The 21600-nt window shown below is 31.9% G+C and overlaps 1 protein-coding gene across 6 annotated transcripts in view; it reads right to left on the bottom strand.

Annotated features, from left to right (window-relative positions):
• LOC142351803 (glutamate receptor ionotropic, kainate 2-like) overlaps window positions 1-21600 on the bottom strand; it is a 124234-nt gene that overhangs the window by 67865 nt on the left and 34769 nt on the right. For all 6 annotated transcript variants that reach the window (XM_075403988.1, XM_075403989.1, XM_075403992.1 and 3 more), the window contains exons 3-4: window positions 10066-10215; window positions 9236-9514 (exon numbers count right to left, since the gene is read on the bottom strand). In XM_075403988.1, coding sequence (XP_075260103.1) covers window positions 9236-9514; window positions 10066-10215 — 429 coding nt within the window. The remainder of the gene's footprint in view (window positions 1-9235; window positions 9515-10065; window positions 10216-21600) is intronic.

A 21600-nucleotide genomic window follows, 5' to 3' on the forward strand; every position in this document is an offset into this window, starting at 1 on the left:
AGCTTGGGAAGTCTGTACAAGCACATTATTCAAGTGTGATGAGCGCAGCTGTTTCAGACTCTTGGCAGCAAGTCCAGATGGAAGGTCGTTTCCCCCACTCTTCCGCTTCTGGTCCCCCGATTGGCTGACTAATTGAGCTCCATCGCCCAACTTGAAAGCCCTGACAATTTGGGTGTCGTTGCCCTCCACTCGCATAACCAACTCTAGACTCCGAAAACCTGAAACATCTCAAATAGTTGATTTCAGGTTAATTTGAGTTGAGACGGTACCCCAGTCGAGATCTTGCAATGTTCTTGCAAAAAAGGTTCTCTTGCAAGACAAGCTCTTTTTCTCGACTGGGATATAAGCTCGTTTTAATAGTGATTATTACAATTTATGGTCTTAATTATGAAAAATGATAGATAATATGACTCGGGGGATATTGTTGGGTAGATGCGACTTGAGGTTTGGAGGGGGTGAGTGTTGGTTATCTGTTGGTTATTTGCTGTGTTGGTTATTTGTTGGTTAGTATTGTTTTTTTTTGTTACAATTACACAGTCTCGGCCAAATTTTGGATCCTGCTTTATCCTGGATTGAGGTTTTAGCACAAATCTATCCTTAAAAATTGGGGATAATGATGACATCAAGCTTATTTCACTTTTAATTCACACTTAACTTCGAATATGAGCGAAGGCACTTTTACTTTTATTTCACTCGTTTTCAAATTTTCCTCTGTAAACTTTTAAACTTTAATTTTGAGCTTCACTTTAATTTCACTCAAATTTCCTAACACCGGAAAATCAAATATTTCTTTTATTTACTTTTGTTTTGAACTTTTCGTTTAATCCCTTTTCATTCCTATTTAAGCTCGCCTTAATTTGAGAAAGAAGTAAATTTAAAATTTACTTAAATATTGGATTTTGCACACCAGGAGGGGATCAACTATTGTTCCACAATTTTCACCAAGTTGTGAAGGTAGACACTCCGACCCTGATTCAAATCATAAACGCAGTTCGAGTCGTATTTCCAAAAAAGGCGCGTGTTTTAATTATAGAACAGTTTTCGAAATAAATAACAAAAACGTTTCGATACAAAATGAGGCGATACAACAGTAGGCACAGAAAGTAAGGCGCTAGGAATGGGTAGCTCTTATCAGAAACGAAGCAGCTATTAAATAAAAATCTTTCTCCGAACCTCGTAATAGGAAACTTTACAAATTTTCAATAATTCATAAAATTTGTTTCGCACAATCAGATATATTTTGTTGAAAAATCTCTGCCTCGTTCATCAAATTTCTGCAACAATTCTCTCGACATTAATTTTTTTCTTGACAGGTTCACTTTATAATCACGAAATGATATGTTAGAAAACAAGATTGCTCATGCGAGTCTGTGCGTACCAAAGTATGCTCCAACATACATCTCAAGATTGCAAAAACAACCATTAATTCTGACAGAAAAACTGTTCAGATTATCCGAAAGCAATTTATATGCATTGAAGAAAATTACTTGTACTGTTTGAATCAAAAAATATGCGGTATTCTTTTGACAGACAAAACGAAAAATCTTTGACACAATCTGAAAAAAACAAGTGTAGTACAGTTTGAAAGACACACACTCACACACACTTACAAACAAACACACGACACACAATAAACACCCAAAAACAAACAAACAAATAGAAACCACAATACCAACAGAAAATAATTTTTCTTATATTTCTTTTGGCAACTGTTCAATACTCAAGGTTTGTCAACGTTCATTTAAATCATCTATGTTTTTCTAACTAACGAATTGTGGTTTTTGAGGAATTTTATCAGTATTTATAGTTTTGGCACTGAACATTGAAAAAATAACTTTTTGAAGTTGTTCGAAAAATTTCGATACTTGATTAGCATAATTAGACCATGGTTTTTTAAAAAAAAAATTGATGATGCGAAAGCAGCTAGCTTTAAAAAAACACAAAATCGGTTTTTGCGCAAAATTAAAGTCGCTATTTGTACTAGATAAAGGTGATTTTTCTAAAATTTTTTTACTTTGGAGAGTTTTTGCATTCTGCCTCTATTTGTGTATAACACACAGAGGAACTAACTCTCTCAGACTAAATCTCTCTTTTGATATGTCGTGCACAACATACTGCCCTACTACAGACAATAAAGTCAAATCCACACACATACAAACATACACCAAGACAAGCCTACACACACAAACACAAACACACACATATACAAAACCGACGCCAAAAGGAGTTCTTTTAAAATATTTTTTTGGCAATTGATTTTTACTCCTACGTCGTCACTCCATTCATATTTAAAAAAACAACATTTTTTTGTCTCATTGGAGAAACCAGGTGTGGACTTTTTTAGGCGATTCTGTAAGTGAATATAAAATTGACACTACAATTTGAAATGAACTTATGGAAACATTTTCAAAAATATATCATTTTTGATGTGTCATGAGCATAAGGCGCTAAATGCTTTTTTAATTTCTTGCAGCCGTTTTACAGTTTATTGGTAATTAACGCAATCCTGGTATTAAACGTATTTAAAACTGCAACTTGTAGCAAAAACTCCGCAATTTAATTGTTGAAGATTTCTGACAGTTTTTGGCAGATTTCTGTGCTTAAAGTCTATTTTTAAGTAAAATCTTTGCGGTCCTTTGTTTATCTAAATATAAACGTTTTTACTTTTCTATTTTTGATGTTTTTCTAAGGAAACAGAAAATCTTAGCAACTTTATGTGAACAGAAGAAATGTAAAATGTCCTTTTTTATCTTTAAAAAAGCTCTTCGTTTCTTGTATGATGAATGTCACAATCAATTATTTATTTCACAATGTATTCAGATTTACAGAAAAATCCACAGGTTGAAGAGGGCAATTCGAAGAGCAATCTCAAAACACAGATAGTTGTAAAACAATTTTCTTTTAATTTTCAAAAAGAAATTATGAACCCCTATATTCACTCTTTCAACCTGGCGATTCATCAATTCTCTAACTCTTAAATTCTTATCCGTTTAGTTATTCTAGAGGAAGTCAAAGCGAACGGTCTGTTGTAACAATATAGGATTACAAGCTAAAAAGGTAAGAAAAGATTTCCAACTTTAATTTCAATGAATTTGCTTGGATTACTGTTCTTGCCATCAAAAATAGTTCTAAAGAAACAAAATGGTTAGTTCTGAAGGAAACAGAAGAATTCTTTGTAAAAACAACTCAAAATTCAGGGAAAAAAATATTTTCAGCTTTTTGTTTTAAATTTTAAGGTTGTTTTTTCTGTTTAGAGAGGTCTAAATTGAAGTCTTCTATCTTCAAAAAAACTATGTTTCATGCGAAAAAATATTGGCTCTACCAGAGAGACGAATAAAAAAGTTCTAATGAAACTCCTTAGGGGAAATACAAAACAATTGTTTTTTTAATTGTTTTTGTCAAGTACTTTAAATCGTTCATTTTAAGGCTTGAAAGAACTACTCGAGACAGACAATACTCCATTGAACCTAACTAAAATTAATACAATTTTCTTCGTTTAACTCTATCTTAACTTTCAAAGCAATTTGTGAAATGTTGGAACAATAAAATTCATAAAGCAGAAATCAAACATACGAAGTTTTTTGTTAGAACTCTTTCGTTACATCATACAAACTTTTTGTTTTTGGTCATTTTTTTTGCTTGCTAAAAATTCACGTAGCTAAAAATTAAAAATACGTCCAATTTCCCTTTAAAAACAATAAAAATTTGTAAACTTTCCACTTTTCTTACGAAATGCTGAAATGTAATCAGCCTCCAAAATCGGTTCTAAAGTACATAATTTGTTGTAAGTATGGTAAAAGTTTAAGTTATTTCCCCATTTGAACTAAAAATCTTATATTTGAGAAAAATTTACTTTTGCCGCATGTTTGGTTGAGATTATGACTCGACAATGCATTAGTCTACACCAATTACAATTGTTCACTTGTCGAATTGTGTTGATACATCTGATGATGAAGGAAAAAAAAACAATTGGATGTTCTTTTGAAATCATCTCTTAAGCTAAACTCCCGTCCTCCTTTAAATTGGTTCAGACATTGATGATGAGTTCCAAACAACAAGAGCGTTTTCTGTTAAGAAGTTGAATATGGATGCTGAATTATCGCACATTTCAAAAAAAGTTTGGAACTCGGCTATTTCTGCTTATGCGTCTCATTTCAGTAAGGAAAAATTCTCATAGCAATAGAATTTTTCAATTATATTTCGCTTAATTAACTGTTCTAAGTAACCATAACTACGTTGTAATATTGTCTAAAAATTTCTGGATGTGTTATCTTAAACAGTATTTTGAGTCAAATATGAAAGCAGCCAGCGCCAATTTATCTATTGCTTTAAATGTAAGCCGTACTTGAGCGCAATGGCTAACAGCACCGTTAGCTTCACATTACTCAGCAGGCCTTAAATATGAAGCCTAGCGTAATAAATGCATTTTGAGAGGCGCTTTACAACCATATTTAGGCTCGTATTCTGCGCATGTTTTGCGCTCACTAAGCATGCAGCATAACAAAACAAGCCCTCCGACAAAAAACTTGCTCGTGTAGAACGTGAAAAAGACAAAAACATTGTGGTTCAGTAGCGTAAGAAAAAAACCTATGGCTGGAACGCATGGGGCACGGGTTAGCGCCCGAGTTGGTGCAAAAACGGTTCCAGTCTTTCTGGCCTAAAAGTGGTTAATTGTTGTTTTTTATCCATTCTTGTCTGTCAGTCTGGCTTTTTTCATTCTCTTTATTTTTCTCTGTATTTCTTTGTTATAATATAATTTCTTATTCCATCTATCTGTTAAAAAAATGAAAATCGCCGTTGAACGCAGCTGTTAACAGAACTCCTATCTTCCCATGTTTTAACAGTCCTTGAATGTGCAGCCTAGCGCAATAAATGCCTTTCGAGACATTATATACTGCCTCATTTAGGCTACTAAATTGTACGTGTTTTGCGCTCAATAGGCATGCGGCATAGCAAAAACAAGCGAGCCAAAATAGCCATTGACCAGATATTTGCTGAAATAGGAATTACAATAGCCAAAAGTAATACGCTTTCGAAGAGTAAGGGATAAGAAAAATGGCTGTTAAGCAAGGCTCACGAGTTGGCACCAAGTTGCTGGCGCAAAGGTCTTATTTTTTTGGCAAAAAATTAATTATTTATTGTTTTTCATCACTTCCGTCGGTTTTTCCTTCTTTCGCTTTTTCTTTTTCAATTTTTTTCTTTTTGGGTTACAAATTTTTTTATTACTATCTTTCTGTCTACTATAGTAAAAGGAAATCATGCCTGAGCGCACTGATTAACAGTTCTTCTATCTTCTCACGTTCTAACTGTCCTCCAAGTATGCAGCCTATTGTAATAAATGTATTTTGAGACGCACTACAGCGCAAAATTAGCACTTAATCATTCTGCGCATGTTTTGCGCTGATTAAGCCAGCCGCATAGCAAAGCAAGCTAGGAAAAAAACCATTGACCAAAGATTTGCTGACGAAAAGGAAACAGACATAAAAAATACGGCTCTGTAGCGTAAGTGATCAGACCTATGGGGGTTAGGCAAGAAGCCCAAGTCCGCGCCAAGAATGTACGAAAATGGCTCCTGTTTTTCTGGCCTAAAAACGAAAGATTGTTGATTTTCATCCACTTCTGATTGTCTGTTTGTCTTTTTTTCTCTTTCAATCTTATTACACTTCTCTGTTACAGTCTTTTTCTTCCTTCTATCTATCTATTATCTTAAATATAAATGGCAATTGAACGCAATTGTTAACATAACTCCTAACTTCACACGTTTTAACGGTCCTTAAACTTGCAGCATAGCGTAAATACTGCCATAGGAAAAATAAGCAAGCCAAAATGCCATTGGCAAAATTTTGCTTGAGGGAAGTATTAGACAAGAAGAATATGCTTCAGAAGGATGAGGGATAAGACCTATGGCTGTAAAACAAATGGCACGGTTTTGCGCCCAAATTGATAGCAAAAACTATACCTAATTGCAATGCCCAAAAAGGGGATAATTGCGTTTTTAATCAAATCCTTTCCTTCTTTCTCTTCTGTTTTCTCTTTTGTTCTTTTTTAACTTCATTGTTATTGTGTTTTGTTCCTATCTATCAATTATATCATTTGTAAGTCGACCATAAGCGTAATGATTAACAAGGCCCCTATTTTTACACAATTTGACTGTCCTTAAATAATCATGGTAAAAAATGCGTTTTAACAAATGCACTTTAATACGAGCTATGTTGCACATCTTTTGCGCTAATTAAGCTTGAGGCATAGCAGAAGCAAGCGAGCCAAAAATATCATTGAGCAAAAATTTGAATATGTAGAAAATGCGATAGATAAAAGCAATATACATCGGTAGCCTTACGGACGAAATCCATGACTAAACAACTGATATGGTTTTTCGTCCGTGTTCCCGCCTAAAACAGTTCAAATTTTCTTAAGCCAGAAATTGTTAATTGCCGTTTTTCATCCAATTTTGCTGAAATTTCAAATTATAAGGGAATGATAAAGGATTATTGCTGTTTTTCATCCAATGCTATCTGTTTCATTTACTGTTTTGATTTTCTTTTTTTCTCTGTATTTTGTTTCTTACATTTTTGTTTATGTTTTTTCTTCCTGTCTATCTATTGTATTAAACGTAAATCACAATTGAGCGCAATGATTAACAGCTCTCCTATCATCACATGTTTTAACGGTACTTAAACATGGAGCCTGGTTGATACATCCGTTTCGAGACCGCCATCATTTTAAACCATATTAAACTATACCACCATATTAAAAATCGTAACCTCCACTTGTTTTGGCTCAATTGTCATCTGGTATAGCAAAGATAAGCGAGCCAAAAAGCTATTGACTAAAAAATGCTGATTGAGGGAGTGCAATCAGCAAAAGCAATACGCATCGTACGGATTTAGAACAATCGCTTATAAGCGATGCGCATGGGTTTGCGCTCAAGTTGCTGCCAAAAAACTCTTCATACTCATGGCCCAAAAATGGGTAATGGTCGTTTTTCACCATTTCCTGTGTGTCTTTCTTTCTTTTTCTTTCCTTCTTTCTCTAAAAACCTTTTATCCTTCTTTTTCCTATTAACTTTTTCTTTCTACTGACGATTTATGTCTTCTACATTATATAAATTATATCTCAAATGCTATGTCAACATGTTCGAGCTTCTAGTCTTTGCTTTTAACACTCTTTAAACATGCAGCCAAACATAGTTTGTGCGTTTTGAGACGAGCTATGCCGCCATGTAATATAATACTCTTCTATAAAGGTAGTAATTTAAGTGAAATAGAGGACCCTAGTAGAATTAGGTCTACTATAACATAAAAATTGTCATAATTTTATACCCTACCAGTTACTTTATTACACCGCTCAGAATACTGATTCAACAAAATACCGAATGGCAAAACGCGGAGAAAAGACTTTGGGATTTACCCAAAGCAGAAAAGTACCCACACTAACTGAAGCTACTATCTCTTAAGCAAAACATCGGTTCCAGTATATTAAAGAAAAATTGTGTATGATTTCTCAAATTTAATGGCTGTTTTTCTTTAATCGATAAAAGTGATGTGACCCTCAAAAATAGAAGATCAAATATTTCCATATCATAATAGCGAAACAAAAAAACTAACAAGAATGGATGATAAACGGAGTTCAAAGCGTTTGTATTTTTACGCACTATATACACAATAAAGAAAAACAGTAGTACAAAAATTGCAAAAGCTTCTCATAAATCTGAAAACTCAGTCATACAAAAAGAATTTTTTAAATTACCTTTTTGTCAAGAAAACATTTTGACAGATAAAACAAATATCACATCTCTTCAAATTACTCCTGTAATACCACCCTAATTCAGAGGGAGGCGAGGTACAAAAACCACCAAAAATTCACCCAAAAGTAAATGAAACCCTCAAATTTGCAAATAAGTTTAATTCAACTGTCGCGATTTTTCATCAGGAAACTCAAATTTTCCTATCAGTGCAGGAAAAACATACTTAAGTTTCGACACAAAAAACATGTTTACCGAAAGGAAACCTTTTCTATCTGTATTTTGAAAACTTTTTTCACAATTATCAGCAAACAGCTTGAATTTAATCTTAAAATTCAGAAATACCAAAACAAAATTCAAAAAATTTGAATGCAAAGAAGAAATAAATTGGTAGAACTTAGGCTATTTCACTTCGGAATTTCCATTAGAAGCTAGAACTTTACGACTAAAATTTAAGAAAGCTGGCGTCAATTGACATAGATTGAACATTTCAAAGTAAAATTGCACAATTTATTGAAAAAAATAGCTGAATTTGATCTAATTTGCAGAAACCAAGAGAGCTGCAAAAATTATTGAAAAGTTTTGATCTCATGAACAGCAAAGGCAGAGCTAAAATGAATCTGAAAAAATTTTTCCTCATTGAACAGGTTAAGTTGCGAATTCAGGCTACATACTTTGTAGCGTGAACACAGCAAAACTGGATTTTCTTAAATTCGCGCAATTGAATTACGTTCAAAAACTGAATCCTGTTAAAAAAGCCCTTAACTGAAATCCGCATCTCTGATACCAATTTCCACAATATTGAAATCCGCAAATCAGCGGTACGTGTTACTAAATTCGACCACTAAATCTTTAATCGGAAAAAATCGTAGCTAACGCTATTTATTTTATTTGATTCAAATATTTTCTTACATATTCAAAAATTTTAAGCTGAGAAATTTTTCTGCAAAATTTTTTATTTAAAACTTTGTTCAAAAATTCGATAAAAAAGAAATCGCGTTACATTGAAAAGCGGCGGAATTCAAGCTACATGTTTGGTAGACTGCATTCCGCGATTCTTAAATTTTCTAATTTTGCAGAATTCGGTTCCCAGTTTCCCTTCAGAGTAGCCTAATTTTGAATGTAAACAAATTCCGCAAGCTTCATGTAAATGTCATGCATTAGCACAGCAAAACGAAGTTAAGTTGTATTCTTGGTCAAACTTTACCGAGGTAATTCAGGTCTACTGCTACGGTATAATTATATTGTACCTAATATTGCTACAAAAAAACATAGCATGCATCAAAAACCGTCAGCAAGGAACATGCACGCAGCCCAAAAATGTCGCCGTCCAAAGTCGAAAACGAATAAAAACGTAAAAAATAAATCAATAAGAAATAAGTAACTAAAAAATGGATAGAAAGCCTACAAAACACCACAAAATATACTGCAACCTAGGCGAACCATTTGGGTCATAACAATGAGTTGAAACTACAACAAAAATCAACTCACTATCTTCGTTTTCATACAGAATGGCGAATTTGGTCCAATTGTAAACACTTGTAACATTCCGCAACAGGAACTTCACTGTTGAGAAATGAGGGTGCAAATTGACGAAGAGTGACCTAGCCTGACTCTCCAACTGGTATGACTGGCTGTAATGGAACACTGGAATTGAGAAGGAGTCGCCGAAATCTTGGACTACAGCTGCGTACAGGCTGTCTTTGGGAGCGAACACGGCAATTATTCCTGGTCTGGATTCATCGTCTCTGAACTTGACCAGATCGCACACTGGAAATATGAAAAAAAATCGATTGAAGTTGAAATCGGTTCTGTACGATCCCGAGACGAAAAGGATCTTTTCAACAATCGTTCCCCTTTGGTATGTACTACAGAAATGCCTCCCATTTTGAACTTTATGCAATGTTAAATTACATAATGCTGAAAATTTTTACATAAAACTACGGTTCACATAGATTCTGATTGGCCAAACACTTGTTTGCTTATATTGTAATCAGAAATTCCCTCCCCTTGTGCAGTAGGAGAGGTGATATTTGAAAAGATCCGACAGAAAATTATTATTTAATCTCGAAAGCTTGATCTGATCTCTATGCAATTACATTATGCAAATCTTTGAATCATGGGCAAAAAATTTAGCGTCCCTTTTATAAGAATCGTCGATTTTAATGACGAAAAAGACGCCTTGTTTAATAAGCCTTGGCTAATTTTTCTTTAGTATCGGTCATAGCTGTGGTTTGATTTTATAAGCCAGAACTCATTTACATCGTAAATGGAGTGAAAACATTTGCCTCATATGAGATTTTTTGAGGACTAAATGTCACCTGCAGTTAAGACTTGATTGATGTTTTTGACGATACGGAACAGGGCTCTGAATCGGAATCCAAAAGAGGTCTTCGCCAGTTCCGTGTTCGACTGATTCACAGCGAAGTTGAAGTATAATCTGTGCATGTATGAGTCTTCTGTCAACACAGCTGAAATAATTGCACGTTTAAGCACCTCACCTTCAGTTGTTCATGCAGTTGTTTTGTTTCAGACTAGTTCAAAAATTTGTACCATTTTACCGTTTGAAATTGCAATCAAATGATTATTCAGCTCATGCCGTTGGCTTTAGAAAACTTGCTTGATCATCTGAAACATTTCGGATGGTAAAGAGGCCCTAAAACTATTAACCCTATTTGCCGACACCAAAGTTTCAATTGACAGCTTAAGCCTGCTGCAGCCCTATAAGAAGTTATTCAATGACTAGTCGATAAAAATCTCGAATAGATGCCGCAAGAATAGATGCGACCGATGCTCAAATACATTCAGAAAGCAGAATTTAGCGTGAACATTAACGCTCACTCAAGTAGAGGGAGCTTCTCAACTATTTTGTCGCCGAAAGACAGGCCATAATTACCCACAAAAATCTTGATTCATCAAATGAGTCAGTCCGTCTTGGGTTCTGAGAGGGGAGATCAATTAAAATACAAATTATTTATAGCGCCAAATAAAATACCAAAAAGTGTAAATTTTTGTGCCAAAAAACCCATTGCTGGCAAATTTTTTTAATCGATTTTTTATTCGAATATGTGTTGGTGTATCATCCGGAATTGCCTGTTGTCATCGAATTCGCAATAACTGGTGAAATCATAAAGATAAAATTAACCAATTTCTTTTTCTAAAAGAAATACTAAATTGGTTTGTCGTTTTTTAGTACCAATCTTTGCTCATTCATTTTGTGAAAACTTGGCAATGGTTTATCTACAGATTGGACTGTTTCTAAAACAGAGTGTGGCATCAACATCTTTAAAAGAACCAAATATGCAGTTGCAAATTTATTGTACTAAATCTCACTGAACAATTTACTGCAATCCGATTAAGACGATAAAAAAACTAAGGTCCTGCTGTTCAAACGTGCAAAATAGCATTTAGAACAATTTTACGGGGACGCTTCTTCCAAATTTAAAGTTATTGCTTTTATTGATTCAAGTTAGGTATACAAAACAGCAAACGAACAGGTTTCAATCTTTACGGTAATTAAATGCCGGTAAATGAACGCCACCTTAATTTAATGTCTAGTGAGTCCGATTAATGGAGTAATTTCACTATTTTTTTCGGAATGACGCTCATAAAAGAACTATACAAAAATATTAACAAACTACCAACACAAAAATCTGCTGAACCAGGGTATATCTCTTCCTGGGCGTTTAAAGACTGCAAGTTGTACATTGGTACCCATTTACAGTTTGCTATTAACAAGTGCATGACACAAAAACACATTACCTGATGTTTTGGAAGAAGCATAAGCAACTTCTATTCATAAGAAAGGCGACAAACTCAATCCTGAAAATTATTGAATAAGTTCGGTTATTCCGCCTTTTGCAAAAAATTTTGAATAACTTCCCATAAACAAACGACAGAACATTTATTTTTGAAGAACAAAAATGAAAAACAAGAATTTGGTTTTCGAGAAAAAATTTTCTTCTTGATACAATAATTGTCATAACAGAGAAATCATTTCAATGCATTGAAGAAAAAGATGTAGTTGTAATAATTTTCCCTTATTTAGCGAAAGCTTCTAACTCAATATCCTTGAACAGTTTCTGTCAGAAATTTGAAAATTATTGTTTTGAGGAAAACACAAAATTGTTATTAGAGTCGTTTCTGAGTAATGGGAAACAATTTGTTAGAAACAAAATAATTGTAACTGACTGGACAGTTATATCTCACCGTTTTCGACAATGCGTCGTACAAGGACCACTTTTATCAATAATATAAAAATGATGTCAATGGAAATAGAAAAAATTCGAATGTTTTACTTTTTGCAGATGAAACAGCAATTTTATGCCATGAAAAAATGAAAACTAATTAAAAGCAAAGGCTGAAAAAATTTTGATAGAAATAGAACAATATATGAAACAAAACAAGTAAACACTAAATGAAGGAAGATCAATAATAATAGTTTTCACAATTAAATAATTACCAAATGTCAATTGCGTAGAATATAAAAGTAGTTCATTCAAACCAACAAATGGATGCAAAAATTTATTTGTTACTCTTTATAGAGAGTTGAGATACCAAAAACAGCTTGATAAAGTTATCAGCAGGAAGGCATTATCCATCAGATCAACTTATTTCGTACGCAGAAAAATACCATTAAAGGCTCGAATAATTCTCTTCAAACCGCTTGATTCTTCGCATTTAGAATTTAGTGCTTTTTTTTCCAAAATTTGCCATCCTCCTTAAATTGTAGAATGAACAATCAAATTAGATGAGTCAAAAAAGTTTGCTTTTTTCGAACCAAATATAACTCTGCTCATGAACTACTTCTTGAGAATAAAATTGTTCCTGCTCAACTTTGAATAGCATAAAATTCTTCAATTAGATTTTTCGGGGTTGTCCAACGAACAAAAATTCAAGAAAAAAAAACAAGAATAACCAAAGAAGTTGAAAATAATGTAAATAATTGTACATATGGCTTTTTCACAACAAGTTGTAAATCAAAATGGAGTCAAAATTAAGTTACAAGAAACTTCAATTGTAAATGGAAATAAATTTGCAAGAGTTCTGAGAAAGGAACCATTAAAGAAAGATTTTAAGAAAAACTAAAAAGAAAAGAAGCAAAAAGGACATGGATGAGTATTAGTGGACAAAAAATGAAGCTTATTTAATAAAATAATTCATGATAATCCACAATAACAATTGATTTTTAACCTTGTGGTTATTCGAATTTACAAGATTGAGGTTTCAAACAAAAATTGATCACATTTAAATGCTAGAGAAGAAAATAACTATTGCAGTTCAAATTCTAAATGAAAATATTTGGGCTGCACGTACTTGCTCTAACAAATTCGGCTGTAAAGTAACTTTGTACGTGCTGCGAAATTTGAAAGTCAGTTACTTGATAAAATCCAAAGTTCTGGAGCACATAATTATTGAACTCCGTAGTAAAAACTTAAAAGTAGTGGGTAAAAGATGCTCTCCAAGTGCATTTCAATCCTTTGAGCTATTTTTATATATAAAAAACAACTCAAAAAACTTTCATGCACTTGTTCGAGCAACTTCTACCCACTACTCTATATATCTACTACTTGCTTATACTCCCATTTTGTTCACTACTATATATTAGCTTGTTTTATCCACTACTACATATTACCTTTATATTCACTCAAAATCTATCATTTCTTGTCTCACCTAGTGCAATCCACTAGTACAGAGTTAAGCTGGTAGTTGTCCATTATCAGACGAATCCGTGAAGCCGTTTCACCGGTAGTTCGGGTTCTATCCCCACCGACTCCGGTGGACGTATCCCAGATACTAGTGTAACTCGAGAGACCGTGTAAAAAGCACGTAAAAAAACTAGCGAAAAAACTTGCACAAAAAAGAAAACTTGAACAAAAAATGAAAGAAATATTAAAATATCAATTTTCATATATCCCCTAATCAATATTTATTCAACCTAAAACAAAAACATTCTGTCTCACTTGGCGTAGTGGTTAAATCATCGAGTCTAGTTAAGTTGCTTTAGCAAACGCAAGGTTTGGGGTTCCTTCCTCACTGACTCCAGTGAACGTCCCCGATTTGATGAATTGCTATAAAACTAAGTGAAATAAAAAAAGCTAAATTCACAGTAGTGTTGATCAGTGAAACTGCTTCGCAGATCCCTACTGTGAGACTGTATATGGGACACTGTGATGGGTATACAGTCAAAAACACTGAGATCGGTGGAAACACAGTGATTAGTGTTTTTCAGTATAACTAATCAGTGAAACTGACTCCAGTGAACTCCAGTGAACGTCCCCCGATTTGATGAATTGCTATAAAACTAAGTGAGATAAAAAAAAGCCAAATTCACAGTAAGGTTGATCAGTGAAACTGCTTCGCAGATCCGTACTATGAGACTGTATATGGGACACACTGTGATGGGTATACAGTCAAAAACACTGAGATCGGTGGAAACACAGTGATTAGTGTTTCTCAGTATAACTAATCAGTGAAACTGCTTCGCAGATGGCACTGTGTAAAAAACACGTAAAACCAAATTGCGAAAATTGTTGTAACCACTTCGTGATTCTGTGAAGCCACTTCGTGGATAACTTGAACAAAAAGAGCACAGTCAAAAACACTGAGATCGGTGGAAACACAGTGATTAGTGTTTTTCAGTGTAACACAGAATTTAAAAAACCGGGTTAACTCTTTTATAAGTTTTAAAATTTGCTATATTGATATAATATTAAGATCCTTGTTTTTATTTACTACTTGGTCAAGTCATAATTAAGCTAAAACCCAAAGTAATAACAAAATTTAATAATTTATTAAAAAAATAAACAAATTTCAAAATAAGAGTGAAATCCATCTTTTAAGAGCGAATCACTCTTTAAGAGCGAAATCGCCCCTATCGGAGTGATGCCCCAGTAAAAAATTGCTATTTATCACACTTAAAGAGTGATTTCACTCTTTTTTAAATATATTTTAAAATTATCTAAATTTTTTAAGGAATTTTTATTTTTTATTTTAAATTATCTATACTCAATAAATTTTCATTCTCTTTTACTTTTTCTATATTTATCCCATTTTTAACAAGAAATGAGACAAAATTATAATATTTACATGAACAACTTTCTTCATTTTGTGTAATAATAGGACTGCTTCGCAGATTTCTAGTAAATCCTTTAGGTATATCAACATCTGGATGTTGTCTTTTTACATGAGCATTCATTCTATCATATCTCAAAATAGAAGGGCAATATAGACAACTAACTTTAGTAGAAGTACAATTTCTACATGTATACTTGCTTTTATCAAAATCTGATAATGGTTTTACATAATTACATCTATTACAACATCTAATTATAACTTTAGGATTAGGGCCAGGATCAATGTTAGGATCGATGTAACCGCTTCGCGGATTAGGGCTAGAGCTAGAGCTAGAGCTAGGATTAGAGATAGAGTCAATACTAGGACTATATCCAGATTCATCTTTGAAAGAACTATCAGTTTTTATGCAAATACTGCTTAATGTTTTATCGCCACACACACATTTACCAATTTTGTCTTCATGACATATTGAATAATGAAAAGCTAGATTAAAGGGGACTCCACATTTATGATTAAACTCTAAATATTTTATAACCAATTACTGTGGGGGAATTTAGCCAAGATTTCAATTAAATCTCTAGCATTGTCTTTACACGTGATATAATCGGCTAAATATTTCTTTCCCGTCATATTGAGCATATTGGTTTTATATCTTTCATCTAAAATCATGTCAAGGTCTAATTCTGTTTTATCTCTAACAAAATTTATAATCTCATCTCTAAATTCTTCTTTCTTTTCATATACTTTGTTTAAATATTTTTGTCCTTTTCTATTTAAAGTCCCATCCTCCTCGTTTATATATTCTTCTTGTATTATATTTCGTGGATTAGCAAAGCTACTTCGTAGATCATAATCCAACTCTTCTCCATATCCAACGTTAACCAATGTACTTACTCGATTCAACATTGTGCTTGCCCCCATTGCTATATTTCCAGCATTTCTTGATATCATATCGGGATAAATATAATTAAATATAATTAAACCTGAGCTTATAATTCCACCAATAGTTGATAAATTTTTTATACCTTTTCCTGTAACCATTTCTTGCGTTAGAACATCATTCTGTATTTTAATATTATTTGATTTAAGAAGTTTATTAAAATAGAATATATAGTTATCGTGATTATTAACAATTCTATCTGTTGCATTTATCATGAGTGGTTTCATATATGCTATAAGTTTATTTATATCTTCTCTTTGTAATTCATCTTTTAAACTAAGAGCTTTTAAATCAATGAAACCAACTCTCGAGTCGTATATCATAGTTCTATTCTTATCAATAATAATAAAAAGTATTCTCTTTCCTATTATTTTTAATTATACCATAACGAAGTTCATCTGACATTCCATCTGTACAATTATAATAGTTACTATTTAACTCACTAATTATTTTATTGAAGTTATGTTCACATTTATATATATTTCATTAAAATTTTTAAATAGATCAGCTCCATTATAGGTTGTTAAATAAATAGTATCACAACTCATTCTTGCTGTATTAATTATTTGAGCTGGTTTATGACACATTACAATCATTTGAATATTATAATGTCTGCCTTCTGTGAAATAATAAGCTATATCACTATTTAACTTATCGCCCATATCATCAAGAACAATTACACTATCTTTGAATTTAGACTTATTTTTTGATGTGATCATGTTTATATCGCATGTCTTAAACCCAATATAAAACTCATCAGTCTCAGGATCTATCCAATCTATATCATCTTTACATACTATGCTTATATTTTTAGCTTGCTGTTGGTCTTGGTCTAAGTCTAAATATAACTTTAAGTATTGGTTAATAAAATATGTTTTGCCTGTACCAGTTCCACCATAAACAATAGTTTGTAATGGTGACTTTTCATATTCAAATCTAACTAGACTCCTATTCATAAATCAATCAAAACTTTCTTCTAGTTTTGTATAATAACTCGGTATCGAATTATAAAATATAAAACAAATTGCAATTATGATATTAAAAATAAAAAGTATACCTCTTTTATCCATTTTTATATATAAAATTTATATATAAAAAATGCTTATCCTAACTTTTGAGGAATTCAATAATAAATTGAATATTGATAATAATGCTATGAGTGATATCAGAATAAAAGATATAGGTAAGGATATAAGCCTAACACCAATTGAAATTGTATTGAGAGATGAGAATCCAGATAATATTACTGACAATAACTTCAACCCTATTGTAAATCTACATCCAACTGATGGTACACATTGGGTTTTAGTTATAAGAAGAGATGATAAACCTGTGTATTACTTTGATAGTTTTGGTGTTGAATCTCCTCCATTATTCTTAGAAGAACACTAGGCTCTAATGAGAGAATACAACAATATGATGAATCTTATTGTGGGGCTTATTGTTTATATATGATCAATCCTATTGATAGAGGATTTAGAACTAAAAGTGCTTTGAATATTTTAGTTAATCAAGTTAAATGTCCTGAAATATATAATGAGTATTTTTGTTTGGGTTGTAATGTTAATGATATTGCTAATGATAATGATAATGATCTACGAAGTAGCTTTGCTAATAATGACATTGATAATGATACTGATCTACGAAGTAGCTTTACTAATAATGATAATGCTAATGATAATGTTAATGATAAAGATAATGATAATGATAATTATCTACGAAATAGCTTTTCTAATAATGTTAATGATAATGATAATGATAGAGAAAATTTTACATATCTATTCGGTGAAAAACATCAAAGGGGTAAACCTAACAACAAAGAATTTCTTAGTAACAATATCTCTATAAACATAAATGAAGATCTACAATCATGGCTATATGATGATAATATAATTACAGCAGCTACACTCCCAGAGAACTTCAGATGTATAATATCTGGTCCTAGTGAACGCGGCAAGACATTCTTATTAAAAAAACTAATTCTGGCTAGTATATATTTTGATAAGCTATACATCATTGGACCTACTGGTGATCAATACAAAGATATAAGTTGCAAGTCTGTCAAGTTTGTTAAAGATATAAAAGATTTACCATCTCCTGATAAACTACCCAAAGATTTGAAGAAACTAATGATATTCGATGATGTTAGAGCCAAAGAACCAGTTATTATTGAATACTTTTGTAGGGGTAGACATAACAATTGCAATCTGATATATCTTAATCAAAACCTATTCACAGTAGATAGACAGAGTGCTAGAGAGAATTGTAATCTATTTATTTCATTTGAACAAAGAGGTAAAGTCCTCGTATCAATACATCAAGATTTCTTTAATAATGTTGAACTTAGTTATAAGGATTTTGCTAATAAATGTAATAAAGTATGGAAAGAGCCTTATAATTATATTGTCATTGATATAACTAAAAATAAAAATAATAATGGTAAACTAAGAATTAATTGGGATCGGAGAGTTTCCTAGTTATTTATGTTTAATTATAATTTATAACTATACTAATCTGTGAATATGGTGTAAGGGATTCTAAATGTTTTCTAAATCTTTCTTTAGTACATTTATGGAGATATGTACATAACCTACAAAAGAATTGCATAAATCTATACTGAGAGATATGATTATATACTTTACACTTTATACATGTTAGATATTGATCGGGATTATTAAAATGTTCTAGTAAATGATCATGTTTATCTCTATATGTTATAACTCTATTACATACAAAACATTGATATGGTTTACCCTGACACCAATTACAACTTTGAGCCCAGGACTTATTTTTACATTCATCGCATTTAATACTAAACATTTTTTTAAGGAAAAAAACACTATTTCAAATATGTTATGATTATAATAAAACAAGGCTTTGCCTAGCTGTTACACTAAATGGGGCTTCGCCCAGCTGACTACGTCAGATCAACAAAGTTGCTAGTTACACTAGATGCAAAGTAAAACTTAATACATCGCCATTAAAGTCTATAGGTCTTCCATGCTCCTCTTTAATTTGAAATTCAATATATTCTATTCTATCTTTAGTTACATTTTGATACAAGATATTAGTTGGTATAATATTTATCAAGTAACCTGATGGTTCTTTTAGAGGAAAAGTATATAGTATTTCTGTGTTATTCTCATTATCGTTAACACCAGATATCACAATGCAATGAATGTTAATAGTACTAAAACCCATAATATCAACAATTTTCTGAGATGTATAATTACCTTGTTCATATACTATTTTTCTAAAGCCCAGTAATGGGGCTATTGAGTTTTATTCATCAAAGCTGAGTGCTCCTTGTTTTATTTCCAATAAACATTTCATCGTATTCTTATCAGGTTCTATTATAACGTTACCATTAGTTTCCTCTTTTATTAATTCTGCTATGTCAGTTAACTCATATGCTCCTGGTGTAATAGTTGAATATAGCAACGGAATTCCTTCATAATTATAATTAAGGACAGATGTAATGTTTGGGCTAGAGTTAGAGTAGGGCCAGAGCTAAGAGCCTGAGGTAAAGCTTCTTCACCTTCTATAACAGTACTAGCATATAAGAATTGATTATTTCTCCTATTCACATTAAACACCGAGTTATAAACCGATAATCTAATTAAACCTAATTTTGTTGTTTTAAGTATAGGCTCACTAAAGTTAAACTTTTCTGTTGGTTTTGTCATTCTAAAGTTAAGTGTCTGCTCTTCTTTAGTTTTAGTTAAAGCATCGTGTATCTTTTGTAGTTCCCATAAAATTAAACTATCAGTCATTTTTTATATTATAAAAAAAGGATTTTAATTTGGATACAACTTATCGTTATAATAATGATATACACAAAAGTAAGATTATAAAACATAAACCTAATAATCTAGAAACAATGAATACGGTTAATACCAACATTAGTATCATACTCAATAGAGAAGAGAATCATTTAAATTTACATGATTCATATCTAGAGATAGAGTTTGTTGTATCAGATGATGCTGGTGGTGTATTTGCTAATGATTCTAATATTAGATTAGTTAATTATGGTATGATGGCATTGTTTAGTTCAGTTAAACTTGAAACTAGTGGTGGTAGGACTATTGAATATATAGATCATTGCCATCCTAATCTATTTATGTATAAGTTATTAACTAATACTGATGATGAATATGAGAATGGTTTTGTTAGAAATCAGGGTAATAGAGAAAGTCCACTTAGGGGTGACCATATTGCTTCAGAACGAGGTCATATGTATATGATGATTAAGATGAGTGATCCATTTGGTTTCGTAAATGATTTTGAAAAGATTAAATATGGTTTAGGATTTAAACTAATATTAAAAAGAAATAATAAAGATAGAGCTCTATTTAGAAATAATGCTGGTGCTGATGCAGTTGGCAATGATAGCAATATAGATATTAGAGATATATCATTGTGTGTGCCCAGTATTGATCCTAGTAATGACATTAGAATTATTGCGCAAAAGAGTTTAAGTAAAAAGAATAATGTAGACTTTAGTTATTATGAAAGAAAGACATTTTATAAGAATGTACCCTATGCTACTAACTTCTTGTTTGATCTGGGTATGGAAAGTGGGATGGAAAGATCACATTATATAATAGTTGGTTTTGAAAATAATAATAATAATGAACAAACTCATGATCCAATTACATTTGATATAATGAATGTTACTGAATGTTTTTGTAAGATTGGTGGTGAGTTTTACACGAGGATAGAATGAATATTAAATATGGTACTAATAATTATAATGAGGCTTTTAAAGAGATTGTTAGCTTTAACAAAGATTATAATGGGCTACCACATAATATAAAACCATATATAAATCATAGAACATTCAAAAGTAATTATAGAATATATGTATTCGATAATAGATATCAAAGTGATCATATAGGTCCACAACCAATACAACTTAATTTTAAATTTAGTGCTGCAGTTGCCGATGTTATATGTCATGCATTAGTATTAACCAGAAAGGTTATTAGTGTTAATAGTGATGGTAATAAGATGGTTGATATAGTATCATAATTATAATTATAACTATGGCCCTAGTCATTATTTTAGATATATCTCTAGATATAATAATCTGCAAACAGACTTCGTTCGTGACAAGCCAAGCAGTTCCTGATAATTATAACTGTAACTATTTCTTACTTGTCTTAACAAAACCCCTAGCATAAATAATATCTAGTTTCTTTTTATTCTCTAGAGATAAGCCTCCAGTTTCAAGCTTTGGTTTAGACTTAGGCCTAGGCTTGGGTTTAGGCTTAATAACAACAAAGGGATTAAACTTTTTAACTTCCATTAGTTTTTATATATAGAAATGAGTCTTTTTAATAAGTTCAAAACTAATTCATATTGTGTTGGTGGTAGACATTATAGTGGTACTAATAATATAACTCGGGCTATTACTTCAAAAGTTACTAAAATGTTAAGAGGATCCTGCACTAAGTGTAGAAGGAATAAGTCAATGACAGTATCTGATGCAACAATATAAGCTGAGGGATTGAAAAATTTCTTTAAAAGTGTTGGTAAAGCTACGGTTAACTTTGGAAAGAAAGTTGCTAATAATCCAGTAAGAACATTAGAAATAGCAAGTAAAATAGGAAGTGCGGCTGCATCTAGAAACCCTAGAGCTGATTTATCGGCCACACCTGATTTAATTAAATTTGCAACTACTGGCGAGGGTATAAAAGTAGTACAAAAAGGAAGAGGTTTATACTTAGGTACAAAGAAAAGATAAATAATTATATTAGAGTTTAATTATAACTATGGGTATGGGTATACCTAAGACTAAGACTAAGACTAGCTCTAGAATTATCTATATATATTA

Source organism: Convolutriloba macropyga, chromosome 13, assembly GCF_964194025.1.
Source record: "Convolutriloba macropyga chromosome 13, txConMacr16.3, whole genome shotgun sequence".
In the NCBI taxonomy this organism is placed as follows: domain Eukaryota; kingdom Metazoa; phylum Xenacoelomorpha; order Acoela; family Convolutidae; genus Convolutriloba; species Convolutriloba macropyga.